Here is a 20,393-nt window from a genome sequence, read left to right on the forward strand (position 1 = left end):
TGGGAATAAGTTGTGTTCCGTAAATTGTTTTGATGGCCCTCAAGAATCTCATTGCAGTAGGGAATGGAGACATCCAGGCTATTGTGATCCTTCCCTTACTCTTGCTTTGAGTTTGCCGATCTGGGTAGGTGGAACACCATGTGGTTCTTTAGCCCTCCTTGACCAGGAGATAAAGAAAAAGTAATTATCCCCAGTTTTAATTACTATCCAGTTGGAAGATAGTTCAGACACTCAACAAACAAAAAGCAAACACATCAAATTCTTTTGATTTTCTTTTAAAAGCAGCAGCATTAGCCAGATTCAATGATAGATACATTTGTAGAGAATTTCAAATGTTTAATAGGCAAAATTTAGAAACACCCAACAGCATCAGCAGTTGACCAGCACCTCACAAGGGGCACCATTCACATGCAGATCTGCCTTCAGCAGGCTGTCTGGTCACAAGCAGCATTCTTGTCCACTCCAGAAGCCCACACAATTGCTCCAGTTGGGGTCAACGGGTCAGATATGGGACATTCTTCTGGTTTAAATTCGCTTCTCAGCCTGTGCTTGCGATGTTGATCCAATGTAGACTTTAACACAAACTGAAATCTATCTCACTAATTTTACAAAGCCGGTAAGTTCATTTGCCAGCATGAACCAGCAAAAGAAAAAGGCATTTACAAAGCCTAAGACAATCTTTCAGTCCTAATCTAAAGCAAAGCAGTTTATCTTCATTGAGCTTGTGACTTATACGGTTGCACAGGAAGACATTAAGAATTTATTTATCAGAACAGAAAATACAGTCAATATTCTGGTCAAGCAGCATCTGCAAGTAAGGAACAGAGTAAACATTCAAAATGACCTTTCATCAGCAGTTTTCTCTCTGCACAGAGACTGCATGTACTACTGAAAATTTGTCACATTTTTTATTTTTATTTCGGATTTTCAACATTGGTTTTGTTTAAAGATTATTCAGCTGTTAGGAGCTGGAGAGTGTTTCTCCTTTGCCACTGAATTTCTAAACCCCACATGACCCACAGTCAGGCAGGCAGTCTGAATCACTCACATGACTTTCAAATCAATCATTGGATGTGCGGTCAAACACAAGGCTGTAACAAAACAGAAACCGCTGGAAAATCTCAGCAGATCTAGCAGCACATGTGGAGTGAAAGCAGGGTTAATGTTTGGGTCCACTGATGCTTCTTCATAAGGCTGTACGTTCCCTTCAGATCTTTGCTGAAAGCTTCCACTCACCACTTGTTTTAAGGTTGCCAAGCTTGAAATTGCAAAAGCACAGAGTCATCTCTTCAGGTTGTGCCATATTTAATTGAATAATTCTACTCCAAAGACATTCCAAACAAGGGAATCAGTGTGAGCAGAGTTGGGATAGTGGGGTTAGAGGAGAGATTAAAAATAACGCACAGGAAGATTTCACTGATCATATTAGAAAAGTGACACCCAGATGTTGAATGGCCACATCTGTCGATAGAGGGGGAAAGCAACAAACCATTTTTCTTGACTACACCTTCTGTTCCTTTGAAGCAGAAAGTACTGTGTGAAATTTTTGCAGCACCTTGAATGATTCCTAGAACATTCCATATTGAACATGTGCTATTTACTTTTGCAAGAATGTGGTTTAGACTGCAAAAAGTAACAAAACATATAAAGTATGAAGTTCATATGCAACTCAATTCAGATTTCCCACACTGAAGTAGTCTATCTAATTCCAGACACAGGGGCCTGTTGCTGTTTCCGAATCTTATTGAACAGCTCCATGTATTGAATAGCTGTGTCTGTTGGTGTATAAATTCCATCATGTTTTGCTGAGAATACAGAAGGCATCCCGGGTGTATGGCTTCCCATGAAACTTTGCATGAATTCCATCATGAGATTCCAACAGTCATTGGAGATAATGCAAGGACAGTACTCCACCTGGAATTTTGAAAAACACAATATTTACTCTTTTATGTAGATCTTACTTAACTGCAAGTTTTCTCTTATGTACGGTCAGGTCACTGCCAGGATAGGCCAAGAGAAGACTAAAACAGATGTCACAGAGAAAGTGGAAGAAGGGATACATGATATCAGGAGTAGGCCATTCAGCCCCTCCAGCCTATTCTGCTATTCATTGAAATCAAGGATGGTCAGTGGCCTAACTCTATATACTTGCATTTGGCCCACCTCCCTTAATACCATTGTTAAACAAAAATGCATTTATCTAGATTTAAAAAATTAACACTGGACTAGCATGAACTGCCCTTCATGGAAAGACTTCCAAACCTCTGCCATTGTTTAGGGACATCAGTCCAGCATCTTTGTTAAACTAAACTAAAGAGTCAGGAGCTATCCAATTTCTATTCAAATTCTGATTTCAAGTTTTAAAAAAATCAAATTGTTGTAATTACTAAAAAAGGGACAATTGATTTTCACCTTCCCCACCAATCTCTACCATCCAACATCCGTTTTCCTTTACCCTCCCCATAATCCCATTTGGCACAAGGAGTGATTCAAGTTTGCACATCAAAGGACGGAATCGACACAGATTGCACCTTTAGCCACTCCTGTCACATACAGTTAACTGAATAAAGTTGCATGGGGGAAGGCACTGGGAACTCACTCAACATGGAACATTTTACCACGCATCTGCTCTATCAAAGCTGTTGCAAACTGCAATTTACTACAAGCATTCTTGTGAGGAACAAACAAGTCTTCACTCAGAAGATATTGTTTAATTACAAACAACGAAAATTCTCAATCTTTCTTGTGACTACCTTAATCTGTACCCACCCACCTCACCCTCAAACCCAGGTCAAAATACCACTTTGCATTTGCAATTATCCAGAATGCTGCTGCCCATTTCTTACTTGCACCAAGTTCTGTGTTTCCTGACTTACATATCTCCGTAGCCTCCTTCAGACTCTCAGCCCTCAAAAGCATCTGTCACCTCTAATTCTGGCTTCTTCTGTATCCTCAATTTTAATTGCTCAATCATTGATAGTCATGCCTTTAGGGCTTGGGCCTCTGAACTCTGGAATACCCTCTATTATACACCTTTCCATCTCACTACCTTTAGCACCCTCATTAGAATCTCTCTCTTGACCAAATACCCCATGGGTAGAGTATACATTGCTTAGCATGTGTTTTGAAATCATAATTTTTATTAGTCAGAGCAATATAGCACAGAAACAACTCATCCGCGCAAACCAGGCATCCCAAACTGACCTATTCCTAATTGCCTCTAAACCCTTCTTATTCATGTATCCATCAAGATGCTTTTTAAATGTTGTAATTATATCCACCTCCACCACTTCCTCACAGTTCCATACATGCACCACTTTCAGCATGAAAAACTTACCCCTGAGGTCCTTTTTAAATCTTTCCCTCTCACCTTAAGTCTATGGCCTCTAGTTTTGGACTCCCCCTGGGAATATTCTTTGGCTATTCACCCTATCAATGCCCCCCATGATTTCATAAACCAGTATATGGTCACCCTCAGCCCCCGACACTCCAGGAAAGAAAGCCCAGCCTCTACAGCTTCTCCCTGTAACTCAAACCCTCTACAACATCCTTATAAGTCTTTTCTGCACCCTCTCAAGGTTACATCCTTCCTGTAGAATGACGATCAGAATTCTACACAGTATTCTAAAAGTGGCCTCTTCAATGAACTGTACGGCCGTACACAAAGTCCCAACTCCTATACTCAATGCTCAGACCAATGAAGGTGGGAATGCCAAATGCCTTTTTCACTACCCTGTGCGAATCCACTTTCAAGGATCTATGTAACAGCACCCCCAGGACCCTACCATTAAATGTGTTCGTGCTGCCTTGCTCAGCCTTACCAAAATGCAACATTACACTCAACTAAACCAATGCATTAAACATGGAAAAATAAAAGTAGGCTTTGAAGAAGAGCAAAGGGAGCACTTTTCTTTTTTAATTATCACATAAACGTAAAGTTAAAACAATATTTTGGCAAAGAATCCTCCAGAAACAATGCCAGGAAAATACAAAGGTGCGAAGAACAAGTACCTGCAGTTGAAATCAATGAACATACCTCAACTGATATGCCACGCACACTTGGTCCCATGGTGACTGTCCCCACCTTTATTAGGAAGTCGCCGTATTGGTAGCGAGGTCCACGGCTCTCTATCTTGCTGCTTTTTGCATTCTGGAAAAACCCCTTCAGTTTGATCATCAACGTGTCAAAGTTTGAGTCTGCCACCAAATAGGGGCCGTTTTCAAAAAGTGCAAAGCAGCTGAGAGGATATTCTGTGTTGTGCATAACATACATGAACTTTGCAGCCTGCCCTGATGAAAAGTAGGATGGATATCATTAGAATTAATGAGCACAAGGCAAAAGAAGAGATTTAAGACCTCGTTACACATCCAGCCTCACAAAGGTCACATTGAGTTCAGGGTGGGTGTTGCAGCTGTCTAACAAAGATGCAATAAATCATGCTCTCTAACACACACACACACACACAGTATTTAGAGTTCTAACTACACTCTGCAGGAGATTTACATCACTTATTAATTGAGCCGCTTCCTCTTCTGAAGGCACTCACTGATTCAGACTGGCTTAAAATTCCATAGGCATTGGATCACCTGCTGATACTACACCTTGAAAGCTATCCCACAGTTAAATAGTAGGACATGGTAGGCTATTCATCCATGCAAGTTATCATATACATTTTCACAACCCTGTCCTCTCTCTATGCATATGTGTTTTCTACTAAGAGTCAATGGATGGCAAACAAAAACCAGAATTCTGGCTGATTGCCTTCTCCCGAACTCATGAACACCAAAATCAAATGCAGATGCTCATCCTCTGGAGATCACTGGTTGAGGTTTGTTTCAGCAAATGAACATTGAATTCAGTAGATTGGAAACGCTTAAGCAAGACAAAATTGTAATGCAGGAAGACATCAAAATACACTCCAAGTTTATAAAAGAAAATGTTTAATACATATTGCATGCATTGACATTACACGAGTGAATTCACTTAAGTATTTCAAAGGTCTTGCATTATAAAATTGAGAATCCATGCCCAACATCAATAGAAATAGCATTTAAAGACCATGTTCTACTGCATTCCTGAATAGGTAAGCCCATGGCAACATAAGTGATTCTATGTATTATGAAGAGCCACTCAAACTTTCAAGCAGTTCAGTCTTTCAAGGTAGTTTTTATAAACATCTTAGGGACACCAATGTGGTGGCTGTGAATGTGAATTGCTTTAATATTATTGAGGTAATTTTATGTACATCAATACCAGCTGGCATCATACCTATAATGGTTCCTGATGTTTCAAGCAGCTGTAATGAGGTACAGCAGTTAGAAACGCACAAACCAAAATAAGACACAATCCTTTCTTCTGTAAGAAAACCTATCTGCCTTCCGTTCAGCTCTTTGCCAAGTTCCACTTCCAAGGTTGGTGACATTATCTCTCAGCAAGGCTTTGATCATGAAAAATTTGACATTGAGAGCGTTCATGCCAATTTTTTAAATAATCTGACATTCTGATCAAGAAAGCAAAAGAAACCCAAACTTCCTCTCCCCACCTCTAGCCTTTGATTCTTGCTGGGTGCAAAATCTTTGCATGCAAGGGAAAGTAGGCCATTCAGTCCATTAATTAAGACACAACTGATCTGTATTTAACTGTCTTAGTTCAGGGGGCAGTTGAGCGAGCGAGCGAGTGCTTAGAATTCCAGATTTCCAACACTTGTGTGAAGATGTGCTTCCTGACATGACCCCTGACTGGTCTACGTCTAAGTTTAAGGCAATGCCCCTTGTTCTACACTATAAGTGAAAATAGCTTCTCTCTATCTGTTCTTTCAATCAGAAATATTTTGAAATCGATCATTCCTTCATCTTCTACACTCAAATATGCAAGTCTAGTCCACATATTCTATCCTCATAATTTAACCCTATTAGCTCCAGCACTGTTAGGATGAAACAGAAGAAAATCACAGCATGGAAAAGGCCACATGGCTGTCAAGTAGCAATTTAGCCTCATCCAACTCTCCAGCTCCTAGGCTATTTCATTTTACATGTTGAAGGTTTTTTGCTTCTGTCCATTCAATGAGCTTGCTCAGCACCCTCAATTGTGAGTGAAAAAAAATGTTTCTTCTGCGCTCCAGCCCTTCCAAGGCTAATATCTTGTTCCTGAAGTTATGGCGCCCAGAAGTGAACATGATACCATAAATAAAAATAGAAAGCACTGGGAATACTCAGCAGTGTCTCTGTAAAGAGAAGCAGTGATAATCTATTCATCCCAGATTTGAAGTTGTCATTTGAGCATGAAAGCTTCAACAGTTTTTTCGGTGGGGGGGTGGGGGGGGAAGAGAGAGAGAGAGAGAGAGAGAGAGAGAGAGAGAGAGAGAGAGAGAGAGAGAGAGAGACACTATTACAGATTTACACCACTTGGGAAGAACTGATTTGTCAAATTACTCCTGAATGGCCTAGCTCCAATTTTGAAAATTACTCTTCTTCAAGCCAGTATTTTAAATGGGGACCACTTGAAGCTTCATATACCAGAATAAAACTTCCACCTCATTTTATCCAGCCACTTAAGACAAAGGTCAACATCTTACCAATCTTTCTAATTACTTTTATTGCCAGACAGATGGAGAGCAACCCATTTAGCTTAAAACAAAGGACAGTTTGTTTCATTTAGGAAGTGGATTTAAACCTCCTGGGTTTACAACATGATATAGAAGAAACTGCCATTCAACTGTTTGTGTTACACGAAGGTAGTAATATTTTCTGTCCACCACCTCAGAAATTGAACTACAGAATGACGTAAGATTTTCAATCATAGATTTTTCAAGTTTGCAGCAATTATTCTGCTGCTGTCCTCCTCCTATCTTTCTGGATGTTAAGCACATTAAGATGAATTATCGATTATCCAACTTGGAAAAGAAAATGAAGTCAGAACTAGATTAGAATATAGATGCTTATGATGTGTGCAGACATGATGGGCTGAAGGGCCTTTTTTGTATGTTGTAACAACTCTGATTTTAAATTGCCTGTTTTATTCCAGACACACTCTCCCTTTCAAACTTAACACTTAAGTTTGTGTGTGTTTGAGGTCATGTTTTATTATTTCTTTTTCATGTTAATGAGTAATAAAATTCCACTGCATTTTACTCAAGAAAAACTCACAAACTTGCAAACCTTTGGCAGGTATTGCGTTTTGTTAGTAGTGTGATACTGCAGCTTGCAAAAAACAACCAAAAAATCTTTGTTGCAGCCAAATCAGGGATTAGGAAAAATGGACTGATTCTGTCCCCAAAACAAAAACCTGGTTATAACAACATCTAACTTGCACCATCTTGTGAAACAATTCAGAGAAATTGCTCAGAGAAAAGGACAGGAACATTTTGCAAAACTTACTTTATGTATCAATTTTCCAAGTCAGCAGTTTGTGAAGTTACACTGTCCGTAACAACAATATGCAGTTTTCACTGTTCTGATTGGCTGTTAGGTCCATCTGGTGGGCAAAGATTGGCAAACGTTGATGCACCTGGCACGCAGGGGTCAGCAACCTGTGGCAAATGGCTGATTGCCAAAGACTAGGGGCAGCAGCAGGTGAAGGAGGTCGGTGGAGAAATAAAACAAAAGGCAAGGGGAACTGAAGAGCAAAGTACAAAGCATGGGACAGAGGCAGTTGGGGGGGGGGGGGGGGGGAATCAGAAATGCATAGAAAGAAGCGTGACATGGGAGTGTTGAAAGAAGTGGGACAAGAAGGATAGAATTAGGACTTACAAGTGTTGCAGCAAAGATGCCAACTTTGCTTCAAAATGTTTTGCAGGGCTCTGCAGGCTGTGAAAGTGTGTCCCTTTATATTTTACACCATGTGAAGAAATGATCACAAATTACTACATGGCAGAAAAGGACTCCTGGGTCTTCAGTATTTGTGACAGTTACCTGGGATGGTTACAGTTGGTCCTGCATGATAGGTTTCACAGTCCACGCAAAAGGTCCCCTGCTTAACAGCACCCAATAGCTCCAGTTTTTTGGTGAGCATCTCCACTGCTTGCTGGACACTCTTCCCCTCAACTGCAGGAATCTGGGAAACGCTGCGAATGAGAATCAGCAGATCAACAAAACTCAGCACAGATTCACCTGCAGCATTTTAAGTTTGGGAGTAGAGAGAGCAAAGGAATGAGTTTTGCATTTCCATTCTATTCTTTCACCTCACATCCTGAAAGATCTCCCTATCTGTGGGATACAGATGCATAAGACGTTTTCGAGTCCAGTGCAAAAGGTTGAGCAGGCTATTCAAGCATCATAGACATCTTTAATCAAGGTTCAGATATATGACAATCTCTGGAACAGGTGGGATTTGAACCTGGGCCTTCTGTCTCAGAAATAGGAATGCTACTGTTCCCCACAAGAGCACCCTTAAACCCAAAGCAAGAACACACCATTGTCTGATCAATTAAAATCAAAGCTCACATTTACCTCAACTAAGGAAGCTAAACGTCCCAATTACCTGATGTACAGAGCTGGAAAATCCTCCTGAAAAATAACCATTTCAATATTGCAATTAATCACTACTTGACTAGAGTGATCCATAGGGCCATCAGGCTGCTTTCAATAAAAGTTTGGGAGGTGGTGGGGGTGTTAGTGTGGGCAGGTTTACTAAAGACAGCATTGTCCTTCATATGAGCACACAAATCCCATTTCACAATTTGTCACAGTGGAATCTGTGCCCGAAACGTCGAATCTCCTGTTCCCTGGATGCTGCCTGACCTGCTGTGCTGTTCCAGCAATAAAGTTTCAACTTTGATCTCCAGCATCTGCAGACCTCACTTTCTCCTCCTAATCTGAATGCATGACCAACAGGTTTTGGGCCCAGTACCGTTACAGCAGTTATTGTACCTTGGCACTGATTAGGAACTAATCCTAATACTTGCACAGAGAAGGGGCTAGCCCTCTCACAAATTTCTGATGCAGACCCCTTACAACAGGCCCTCAGATACACAGCTTTCCTTTCACTTTGTACAGTCAGTATCCAGAGGGAAAAAAAAATCACTTGATTAGTGACTATTGGTACAAACCAAATCCGTTAGGAAGCAGGAAATGAGAACTGTCTGATCCAATCAGATCAATTACAAACCAGGAATAGAAACTGACAGAACCAACCAGATTGGTTTGAGGGTGAAACTGGAACCTGTACAAATCAGATTGTGTGTTACTTAAAACAATTGAGGTCATAAATTCTAAGCATAAGAAACAGGAGCTGGTGTCAGCCATTCAGCCCCTCGAGTCTGCCCCAACATTCAATCAGATCACAGCTGATCTTCTATCTGTTTCCCCACACTATTCCCATACCTGTCCATTCCTTAACTATCCAAAGGTTCCATTTCATCTCACCTCAATTATGTTACTGACCCTCCATAGCTTTCTGAAATGGAGAATTCCAATGATCCACAACTCTTTGAATGGAGGAATATTTCCTCATCGCAGTCCTAAATGGTTGACACTTCAGTCTGAAATTAGGATCCCTAGTTCTAAATTGCCCAAGCCAGGGTAAATAGGTCCCAGCATCTCTCCCTTAAGAGTTGTGTGTTTAATGAAACCACCTGGAGTGTTGCTGAACAAAGAGACCTTGGGGTGCAGGTTCATAGCTCCTTGAAAGTGGAGTCGCAGGTAGATAGGATAGTGAAGAAGCCATTTGGTATGCTTTCCTTTATTAGTCAGAGTATTGAGTACAGGAGTTGGGAGGTCATGTTGCAGCTGTACAGGACACTGTTGGAATATTGCGTGCAATTCTGGTCTCCTTCCTATTGGAAAGATGTTGTGAAACTTGAAAGAGTTCAGAAAAGATTTTTCTTTTGTGTGTGCTCTAAAACAGGTGTATTGTTTCTTGGATAAGGCAAGCAAATCTATATACAACATCCCAGATGTATTCTCACTGAGCTCCTGTACCACTCCACTATACAAGGGTGGCAACTACTGCCTCACAGTGCCAGGGAACTGGGTTCAATTGCAACCTCAGGGAGTGGAGTTTGCACTCTCTCCCCATGTGCAGGTTTTTCTCTGGGTGCTCCTGTTTTCTCCCACAGTCCACAGATTTTGCACGTTAGGTGGAATGGCCATGCTAAATTGGCGCATGGAGTCCAGGGATGTGCAGGGTTACAGGGATTGGGACGGGGTGGGGGAGATATCAGGGTGAATGCTCTGTGAAGGGTTGGTTTGAACTGTTGAGGATGGGCCGGATGGCCTGCTTCCACACAGTTGGGATTCTGTGACTTGTACATTCCACTGTCTTAGGGGTTAACATTTGTTTCTTCTTAAATATTTGCTGAACCTATGTGTTAACTTTTAGTGATTAAAATGACTCTCAAGTCCCTCTGAACATCAATATTTCCAAGTACCTCAACTTTTTGAAAGATATTCTGCCTTTCAATTCATCCGAACAAAAAGCAAACAACTTCACATTTTCCCACATTATCCAGTAGCATGTCTCAAAACCAGCTACTCAGGACCAGGGCTATGAATGAATTGAATCAGCATTATTGTCAAGTGTACTGACATGAGTACAGTGAAAGGTTTACAAGTCACCATTTATGCGGTATCTTAAGTACAAAGGTACATAGGTACAGATTCGTCAGTACAAATTCTTAGGAAGGAGAAAAAAGAAAAATAAGGAAATAAGAAATCCAGCAGTACTGACCTTCGAAAGTACATCCCCCCACCCCCAATAAAAGAAAAGCTCGGCACAGAAGCTAGTCAGCATGCCCAGCCATTATTTTACACAGAGTAATTATTAAAATTCCTTCCCTGATGGCATTGTGGGTCTACCTACAGCACATTGACTATAACAGTTCAAGAAGGGAGCTCATCACCACCACCTTCTCAAAAGGGAACTAGGCATCAGCAATAAATGCTGATCGAGCCAGTGATTTCCACGCCTCATGGGTGAATTTTTTTTTAAAAAGTGCTCACGGCAGCTTGGCTTCTTAAACTGTATTCATACATCACCAGTTTTTACTTAACCGGAATCTGAGGCATTGTACCAGTATTCCAACTAGCATGTGCGCGAGACTCACTTCACCCATCCAAATCCTTTCACAGCCTGTGTTCCCTTCCCCATTTAGGAAATCAAAATATACTATCTCCGCTGGCCCCCTTTACTTACCTGACTAGTTATACCCTCATAAAAAACTTATTGCTGGCTAAATACCATTTCCTTTTCATAAATCAGCCATGAATCAGCTTTATTACATTACGATTTTACAACTCCCCAATTATCATGCCTCAACTATTAGATTTCAGAATTTTCCCGAGTACTGATAAAAGGATAACTGGATATAATTTCTCTCACCTGCCTTTTTTTGAATAACTGTTCAACCTATGGGACTGGTCAGAAGCTAGGGAATTCTGGAAGAATTTGCAAAATGATTGAATAGCTTTGAACACTTGTGGTGTATTCATTCCCAAAAACACTTATAACTCAAACTACTGAAATTCTAAAACCTTTTCTTCTCGCTGATAAGTTTTTATTTGCAGCTTTCGCAATGGTAATATTGTAGTTATTAGCTTCTAGGCTTGAAGAAATTAAATTCTCTAAAGATTAAAAATTTTAAAAAGTGTACAGAAGAGATTTATGTGATTTGGTTTGATGTATTACGGTTACGTACCTAGGTACAGTGAAAAGTTTTGATTTGCGTGCAGTACAGGTAGATCATACCATATGAAGATCATAGGGTGATTGAATGGAGAAAGGAATACAAGTTAAGGCTGCAAAGAAGGTGCACAAAAAGCAAGATCAACGTTGGATTTGAAATTTGAGCGGTCCATTCAGAATTTACCAGGATGTTACGAGGAATGGCGGGGTTGAGTTATAAGGAGAGGGTGGATATATTAGGACATTTTTCACAGCAGCATGTCAGGTGTCAGGTTAAGAGGTGACCTTATAGAGGTTTATAAAATAATGAGGGGCATAGATAAGGTGAATTTCCCTAAGTGGGGGGGGGGGGGGGAGAATTTCAAGGCGATGGTGCATAGTTTTCAGTGTAGGGGATTTCAACACTCGGGGCATATTTTTCAGGTGAGAGGAGAAGAATTTAAGAAAGACATAGGGGCAATTCTTTCTTAAAAAACAGAGTGATTTGTGTGCGGAATGAACTTCCAGAGGAACTGGTGGATGCAGGTACAGTTACAAATTTTAGAAGACATTTAGATATGTTAATGAATAGGAAACGTTTGGAGGGATATGGGCCGAGTTTAATTTGGGATTATGGTCGGCATAGGCTTGTTGGGCCAGTATGACTCTATAAGTGAAATATGTCTGGGCAGGAATGTTTTAACTGGCTTTACACAACTAATCCACTGTATATGCAGAAATTTTTTTAAAAATAAATCAGGGGGAATTGATGTTGGAATGATCTAAAAGCAACCAGGAGATCAACTTATTTAGGATTACACTTGGTGTGTTGTCTACTTTGATGAGCGATATAGACTAGTGACACGTTTCAGTAGCCACTTCTGTTTCTGTAACTTTGAAAGCTTTCAGGCTGTTGAAAGTAACTAAAAATAACTTTACAGTGTCAGAACAAAAACTCAGCTTGTTACTTTGCAGTAAAGAACCTCCACCATAAAAGCACTGGCATTCTCTGGAGAGAAATAAAGCAATACAACAGACTGCAAATTCAACACTGGAAACAGTCAGATCCAGTTCCCTGAAGAGAAGTAGTGTTTTTTTTTTGTCAAGGTTCATCTTGAGCAGCTCTGCCACAAAGGGCTTTGTGCCCTACGGGTTGTTCTCAAGGATGCACATTGTGACATTATTAAATGTGGCTGGAGGACTATCAACCTGGTGAAAGATACCCTTTGGACTGTCTGAAGCTTCATACAATCACATGATAATTATAGTGCAGATGGAGGCAGTGTGGCCCATTGTACTGCTCCAGTTCTCTGAATAAGCATTATAACTCAGTGCCCTTCCCTTACTTTTTTTTGCCATTAATTTGAATAGCATTTCTATTTAAATAATCATCTAATGCCTTGGTCTGTAGGCTGGCCCTTCAGTGCAAAACATTGCTCTCTATCATGCTGCAGACTGGCATATTCCAAGATCCAGGGCTACATGTTGGAGGGACACACGGAAGCTTGAGAGAGTCCACAGAGGTGCTGGCTGGTTGTGTCTCTATCTGCCTGTGTGTCTGTTTTTTGGACAGATCGCTGTCTAAGGCCTTTCAGTCATGATATACTGAGGGATTGTTAAACAGTAGAACCTACCATGCTGTACACCTGACAAGGAATGTACACTGTGAATATCAAAAGTATTGAACTACATTGAGACATCTCAGAGTGGAACATGGTTTAGAATGAGAAGTTCATTTCTATGGCACTTTCCAAAATGTTTGATTTGATGGCATTTTATCATTGGCATTCCTAACATGGAATGCATATTGTACATATTAGTACAATTACAATTGTATTGAAACACCCGAGAGTGGAACAGGATGAATGGAGGTGACAAATTTTGTTGTAAATTTTGTAATTTAAGTAGAAAGGGCTTGTAATATACTTTTTTAAATTCCATGAATAATACATATTTTGGAAAAGAAAAATGGAATTCCCTGAGCAGACTGTGAAAATCATCTGGTAGAACATCTCAACAGCAGAATTTTCAAACAAAATTAAGACCTTGTTTGACCAGCAACAAGTTCTGCAACACAGAACGGAGTGCTCTATGTGCACACACTAAGATAAACAACAACTGCTGCTGTACGACCATCAACTCAGTGACAGCTGCACTTTGGATGGCCCAAAACTTCCCCGAGCTCTAGTGCAAGGAGTGCCCATGACAAAGTGTTGCAGACGGGCACTTTCCAAAAGGGCAGGACTACATGCTGACGGATGCACTACAGCCAGAAGCAGCAGCTGCAAAGGCTCATCTGGGAAAGAAACAAAATCAAGGCCTCCTGCCATTTTACAACAAGTGAGTGGAAACCAAGTTAAAAATGGTTTGAATACTTAACATGAATTGGATATAAATTTTAGCTCTCATTGTATTGAGAGGCATCTCAAGAGTGCCACATATTACAAGCCCTTTACTATACTTAATGCTGTATCAGCTCCACATTACTATGTGCTGCTCCTTTACAAATTTTAAGAATAAAGTATATTTTTAGGGAAAAATAAAATCAAATTGAAAATTCAGGTCCCCTTATCTACTCCTACAGAAAACATTGTTGAGCACTAACTACTACAACTAAGAAAGTGAAATTAGATTGACTAATATTCCCAGCAACAGGAAATGAATCAACAGTCAGAAGGCCAAAAGATATAGCTGTTAATAATTAGCGACCTTCTGAAGCACCACAGTATGTTTTACAACTTCATCCTTCATCTATATAGCGCCTCCACTATAATAAAATGCCACAAAGCACTTCACAGGAGCATTATAAAATAAAACAGGACATTGAATCACATAAGGAAATAATAGCTCAAATAACCAAACTCATGATCAAAGAAAGGTTATGACAAATACATTAAGGACAAAAGGGTAACAAGGGAGAGAATAAGGCCCCTCAAAGATCAGCAAGACGGCCTTTGTGTGGAGCCGCAGGAGATGGGGGAGATACTAAACGAGTATTTTGCAGCAGTGTTTACTGTGGAAAAGGATATGGAAGACACAGAATGTAGGGAAATAGATAGTGACATCTTGAAAAATATCTAAATTACACAGGAGGAAGTACTGGATGTCTTGAAACACATAAAAGTCGATAAATCCCCAGGACAGACAGGAAGAGTATACTTAAGAGGGAAATCAAGAGAGCAAAAAGAGGACATGAGATAGTTTTGGCAAATAGAATTAAGGAGAATCCAAAGGGATTTTACAAATACATTAAGGACAAAAGGGTAACAAGGGAGACAATAGTGCCCCTCAAAAATCAGCAAGGTGGCCCTTGTGTGGAGCCGCAGGAGATGGGGCAAATACTAAATGAGCATTTTGCATCAGTACTTTCTATTTAAAAGGATATGGAAGATCTAGAATATAGGGGAATAGATGATGACTTCTTGAAAAATGTCCATATTACAGAGGAGGAAGTGCTGGATGTCTTGAAATGCATAAAAGTGGATAAATCCCCAGGACCTGATCAGGTGTATCCTAGAACACTGTGGGAAGCTAGGGAAGTGACTGCTGGGCCTCTTACTGAGATATTTGTATCATCGATAGTCACAGGTGAGGTGCCGGAAGACTGGAGGCTGGCTAATGTGGTGCCAATGTTTAAGGAGGGTGGTAAGGACAAGCCAGGGAATTATAGACCAGTGAGCTTGACGTCAGTGGTGAGCAAGTTGTTGGAGGGACAGGATGTACATGTATTTTGAAAGGCAAGGACTGATTAGGGGTGGTCAACATGGCTTTATGCGTGGGAAATCATGTCTCACAAACTTGACTGAGGTTTTTGAAGAAGTAACAAAGAGGATTGATGAGGGCAGAGTGGTAGATGTGATCTATACGGACTTCAGTAAGGCGTCCGACAAAGTTCCCCATGGAACACTAGTTAGCAAGGCTAGATCTCATGGAATACAGGGAGAACTTGCTATTTGGATACAGAACTGGCTCAAAGGTAGAAGACAGAGGGTGGTGGTGGAGGGTTGTTTTTCAGACTGGAGGCCTGTGACCAGTGGAGTGGAACAAGGATCGGTGCGGGGTCCACTACTTTTCATCATTTATATAAATGATTTGGATGTCAGCATAAGAGGTATAGTTAGTAAGTTTGTAGATGACACCAAAATTGGAGGTGTCGTGGACAGCGAAGAAGGTTGCCTCAGATTGCAATGGGTTCTTGATCAGATGGGCCAATGGGCTGAGAATTGGTAGATGGAGTTTAATTTAGATAAATGTGAGGTGCTGTATTTTGGGAAAGCAAATCTTAGCAGGACTTATACACTTATCATAAGGTCCTCGGGAGTGTTGCTGAACAAAGAGACCTTGGAATGCAGGTTCATAGCTCCTTGAAAGTGGAGTTGCAGGTAGAATGGATAGTGAAGAAGCCATTTGGTATGCTTTCCTTTATTGGTCAGAGTATTGAGTACAGGAGTTGGGAGGTCATGTTGCAGCTGTACAAGACATTGGTTAGGCCATTGTTGGAACATTGCATGCAATTCTGTTCTCCCTCCTATTAGAAAGATATTGTGAAACTTGAAAGGGTTCAGAAAAGATTTACAAGGATGTTGCCAGGGTTGGAAAATTTGAGCTATAGGGAGAGGTTGAATAGGCTAGGGCTGTTTTCCCTGGAGTGTCGGAGGCTGAGGGCTGACCTTATAGAGGTTTATAAAATCATGAAGGGCATGAATAGGGTAAATAGACAAGGTCTTTTCCCTGGGGAGGTGGTTTCCAGAACTAGAGGGCATAGGTTTAAGGTGAGAGGGGAAAAATATAAAAGAGACGTAAGGGGCAACCTTTTCGCGCAGAGGGTGGTACGTGTATGGAATGAGCTGCCAGAGGAAGTGGTGGAGGCTGGTACAATTGCAACATTTAATAGGTATTTGGATGGGTATATGAACAGTAAGAGTTGGGAGGGATATGGGCCGGGTGCTGGCAGATGGGACCAGATTGGGTTGGGATATCTGGTCAGCATGGATGAGTCGGAACTCCCCCCGACCCCAGCAATAGGAAAACTGATATTTTGAGTCCAGAACCACCCAATTGAGTAACTGAGTCTGTTGATGTCACACATGGTACAGGAGAAAAGGGAGTGTTGGGCAGCAAACAGTGGGAGGGTGGGAGTGAAAGATCATATAATTAAACCTCCAGGATGCCCTCTGGCCCAAACTAGTAACATTACTTGGGTTCCATAGCAAGGATATTGGCAATAGCTTTAGAATATTGAATACTATGCTGCCTCGGATCATTGCTGACACGAGTCAGTTTATTCACTTAAACCTGTTGCGTGCAATAGTTAGGATTGTCAATGAAAGTAAGCAGTTCTAGTGATATGATATGACATTTTATGTTTTTAAAATATTTACCCTTTCAAGGATAGTTGTGGTATGCACCACAATGATAAAGGATTGAAAACAGAATTTTTTGGACAGCATAACGCTGAAATTCTAAAGAAATAAGAGTCAAATCATTGGTATTCATCAACGTTTAGCAGTTCTTGCTACCAACAGCACTTTGATAAACTTCAGGTTAGATAATATTCTAACTACAAGTGAGAGTAAAGATATGTTAAGATAGTGCCTTGCTGCACTCTCACAGAATTATTTGATGGTGATTTCCAAAATCAGGATTGAGAATCTAATAGCTGGGTAATTTCCAGGTCGAGAGTGCGGTGCTAGAAAAGCATCTGAGGAGGAGAATTGACATTTCGGGCATAAGCCCTTCATCAGGAATAATTTCCAGGTGGCCAACCCCATGCTATAACATGTCTTTATTCAAGGGATTGGCTGTGTGTGGCAGGGAGATAAAACCAACTTTTGCTGACATCTACATGGACAGATATTTGACATTATATAAAACAGCAAGGGCTAGAGAATCCCTCATGCAATGTCACTTCAAAATGCAAAAACTCGAACTGGTCCACTGCTCAGCATCTCATTATGGGAACCAAGCTTTATCAGGACGTGGTAGCAGTCTGTGGAGTGCAAGTGGCAAAGGCAGATGGCAGCCATGAAGGACCTTGCCACTACTTTGAAATAAGCAGACATCACCAGAGGGTCAGGTGCCTAACCATGAGCTTATGTTGCCAAATGGCCAAAGTGAGGGTGAAGATGCATAATCATCATCTGACTCAATTCCCTTCCTCGACATCTGTTTCCATTGCTGAGGATAGGGCTGGCCACCGATATACACTGCAAACCCCTGACTCCCACAGTCCCCTCAACTATAAATCCTCATCCTATGCTTCCTATAAAGACTCTATTCTATTCTGCCAGTTTCCCAGTCTACATTACAGTGAGAAAGGTTGTCCAGGATTGCAAGGAAACTTGATCATAATGGACTGAGTGGCAGATAATTTGGATAAATGCAAGGTATTGTATTTTGGAAAAACAAACAAGGGTTGTGTTGGCAGGATTAGACCAACTCTCCACGCTTCAGGCTCACTGCCTTTATTCCTGAAGGGCTTTTGCCCGAAATGTCGATTTCGAAGCTCCTTGAATGCTGCCTGAACTGCTGTGCTCTTCCAGCACCACTAATCCACACAACTTTGCATGTGTCTACATGCTAAAAAAAAGGATTAGAGAAACTCAGCAGGTCTGGCTGCATCTCTGGAGAGACAACGAGTTAATGTTTTGAGATCAATATGAACAGTTCATGAGTCAAAACCCTAATGCTTGTTTCTCTCATGACAAAAGGCCCTTTGACCTGCTGAGTTTCCTGAATTTTATTTCAGATCGCTGGCATGCATAGTACTTTGCTTTTATTTTCCTGCACCTCTAATGACCCCTTCAACCCAAATGCCTCTGAAACGTAGAAAATTGACAGCTGCGACAGAGGTCATTCGGTCCCATTGTGCCCATGCCATTTTCCAGATCTTGGTCTGTAACCCTGGAGGCTGTGGAACCACAAGTACAATTTATATATATATTCATGAGCGTGATGAAGGTTTCTACCACTGTCACACTTTCAGGTAGTATATTCCAGACCCCCAGCATCCTCTGGAGACAAAAACCAACCCAACTCCTTGTCCAATTTACAACTCAGAGCAGAAAGTGCAAAGCAAGTCTCGAATCTTAGTCCCTCTGTGAGGCCTAAATATGCATGTTGATTCCAGTTACACTCACGTCTGATAGTAGAGGGGAACTGGTCAGAATCTGTAATTGTGTCAGAAAGAAATCATTTAAGATAAAAACGGACGAATCCGACACAAGCATTTCACCTTAGAATGATTTGCAATGAGTTAAGCAACTTAGATATTCCACATTCAAGAAATGCTGGAGGCTCCTGACAAAGAGGGATGCTTTGACGTCTTTTTTGCTCTATATAATACAAATTTAACATGTGAAATTGTCTTGGAGATCCCAGGTTACTGAATGCTCTTGAATTCAGTTCTGGTTGCCTTGCTAAAGCTCAACTCCCTCCCCCTGCACTGACAGTTCTTTTGAATAAAGAGAGTTCATGAAAAAGGTGCCTCTCACCAGGTAACACCCATCCTCTCGGCTCCGGCTCTTCCTCCAACTCTGCAATCCTTCAACACCCTCCTGAGTCACCTCCTGCTGCTAAGATACGATCACAATCTCCCTCTTTCCCTTTTAGCGCCAATACTGCACCATCCTTCACCTCCTCCCTTGCGCTGTCCGCACCGCGACGATCGCAAACCCTCCAAGAAGCGTCTCTCACCTCACTCACAGTAACCCTCCCGCAACCGCGCCCCTACTGGACAAGTGACTTTCCCGCAACCGCGCCCCGACTGGACAAGTGGCTCTCCCGCAACCGCGCCCCTACTGGACAAGTGACTTTCCCACAACCGCGCCCCGACTGGACAAGTGGCTCTCCCGCAACCGCGCCCCTACTGGACAAGCAGACCTCCTAGCTGCAATTGCTCTCCACAATCAGGGTTGAACAGGCATCCCAGCATTAAAGATCCAGGTCAGACAAACATCCCCTGCCCTTGATGACAAACTTGATCACGACCTCATACCAACCTTTGAGAGTAAGGGAACTATTTAAAGCAAAATTAAACACGGTTTAAAAAAAATGTTCCATCTACATTGTTTTCTACAATACTGCTGGGTTAATGGTAGTTTTCTTTTCCCTAGGATGGGGAATTTCAAGTCTAGGGTACACATTTTTTAAAGTGAAAGAGATTTAACAAAGACGTGAGGTACAAACCTTTTACACAGATAATGGTTAGCGGTGGAATGAACTTCCTGACAAAGTGATGGATGTGTATAAAATTACAATGTTTAAAAGACATTTGGATCAGTAGAGTCATAGAATCATTGAGATGTACAGCACGGACACAGACTCTTCCGTCCAACCCGTCCACGCCGATCAGATATCCCAACCCAATCTAGTCCCACCTGCCAGCACCTGGCCTATATTCCTCCAAACCCTTCCTATTCATATACCCATCCAAATTGCTCTTAAATGTTGCAATTGTATGAGCCTCCACCACTTCCTCTGGCAGCTCATTCCATACACGTACCACCCTCTGAGTGAAAAGGTTACCCCTTCGGTCTCTTTTATATCTTTCCCCTCTCACCCTAAACCTATGCCCTTTAGTTCTGGAATCCCCCACCCCAGGGAAAAATAGTTTGTCTATTTATCCTGTCCATGCCCCTCATGATTTTTATACACCTCTCAGCCTCCGATGCTCCGGGAAAACAGTTCTAGCCTATTCAACCTCTCCCTATAGCTCAAATCCTCCAATCCTGGCAACATCCTTGTAAATCTTTTCAGAACCCTTTCAAGTTTCACAATATCTTTCCGATAGGAA

At 41.4% G+C, this 20,393-nt stretch overlaps 1 protein-coding gene across 3 annotated transcripts; it reads right to left on the reverse strand.

Annotated features, from left to right (window-relative positions):
* Positions 1 to 259: 259 nt before the first annotated feature.
* On the reverse strand, positions 260 to 19,242 carry med20 (mediator complex subunit 20). Of its 3 annotated transcripts, none has more exons than XM_043716550.2 (4): positions 19,093 to 19,242; positions 7,912 to 8,063; positions 4,037 to 4,290; positions 260 to 1,914 (listed from the first exon to the last, which is right to left on the reverse strand). In XM_043716550.2, exons 1-4 carry the CDS (start codon positions 19,104 to 19,106, stop codon positions 1,699 to 1,701), a joined length of 636 nt encoding a protein of 211 aa, XP_043572485.1. In that variant the 5' UTR covers positions 19,107 to 19,242; the 3' UTR covers positions 260 to 1,698. The 3 variants fall into 3 exon arrangements, with proteins under 3 accessions (XP_043572485.1, XP_043572487.1, XP_043572486.1); XM_043716552.2 differs by lacking the exon at positions 19,093 to 19,242 and adding an exon at positions 7,378 to 7,474 and having other exon boundaries at positions 7,912 to 8,049; XM_043716551.2 differs by lacking the exon at positions 7,912 to 8,063 and having other exon boundaries at positions 19,093 to 19,224.
* Positions 19,243 to 20,393: the final 1,151 nt, after the last annotated feature.

This window comes from Chiloscyllium plagiosum, unplaced genomic scaffold (assembly GCF_037043375.1).
Source record: "Chiloscyllium plagiosum isolate Xiang-an unplaced genomic scaffold, Cpla_swu_hap1 HiC_scaffold_26, whole genome shotgun sequence".
NCBI lineage: Eukaryota > Metazoa > Chordata > Chondrichthyes > Orectolobiformes > Hemiscylliidae > Chiloscyllium > Chiloscyllium plagiosum.

Excerpts from the sequence above, each read along its gene's own strand:
- med20 (XM_043716550.2), bottom strand. Across the intron at positions 4,291-7,911 it reads ACCAACTGTAACCATCCCAG|GGCAGGCTGCAAAGTTCATG; the intron begins GTAACTGTCACA and ends ACTTTTCATCAG. Across the intron at positions 1,915-4,036 it reads TGCGTGGCATATCAGTTGAG|GTGGAGTACTGTCCTTGCAT; the intron begins GTATGTTCATTG and ends TCAAAATTCCAG.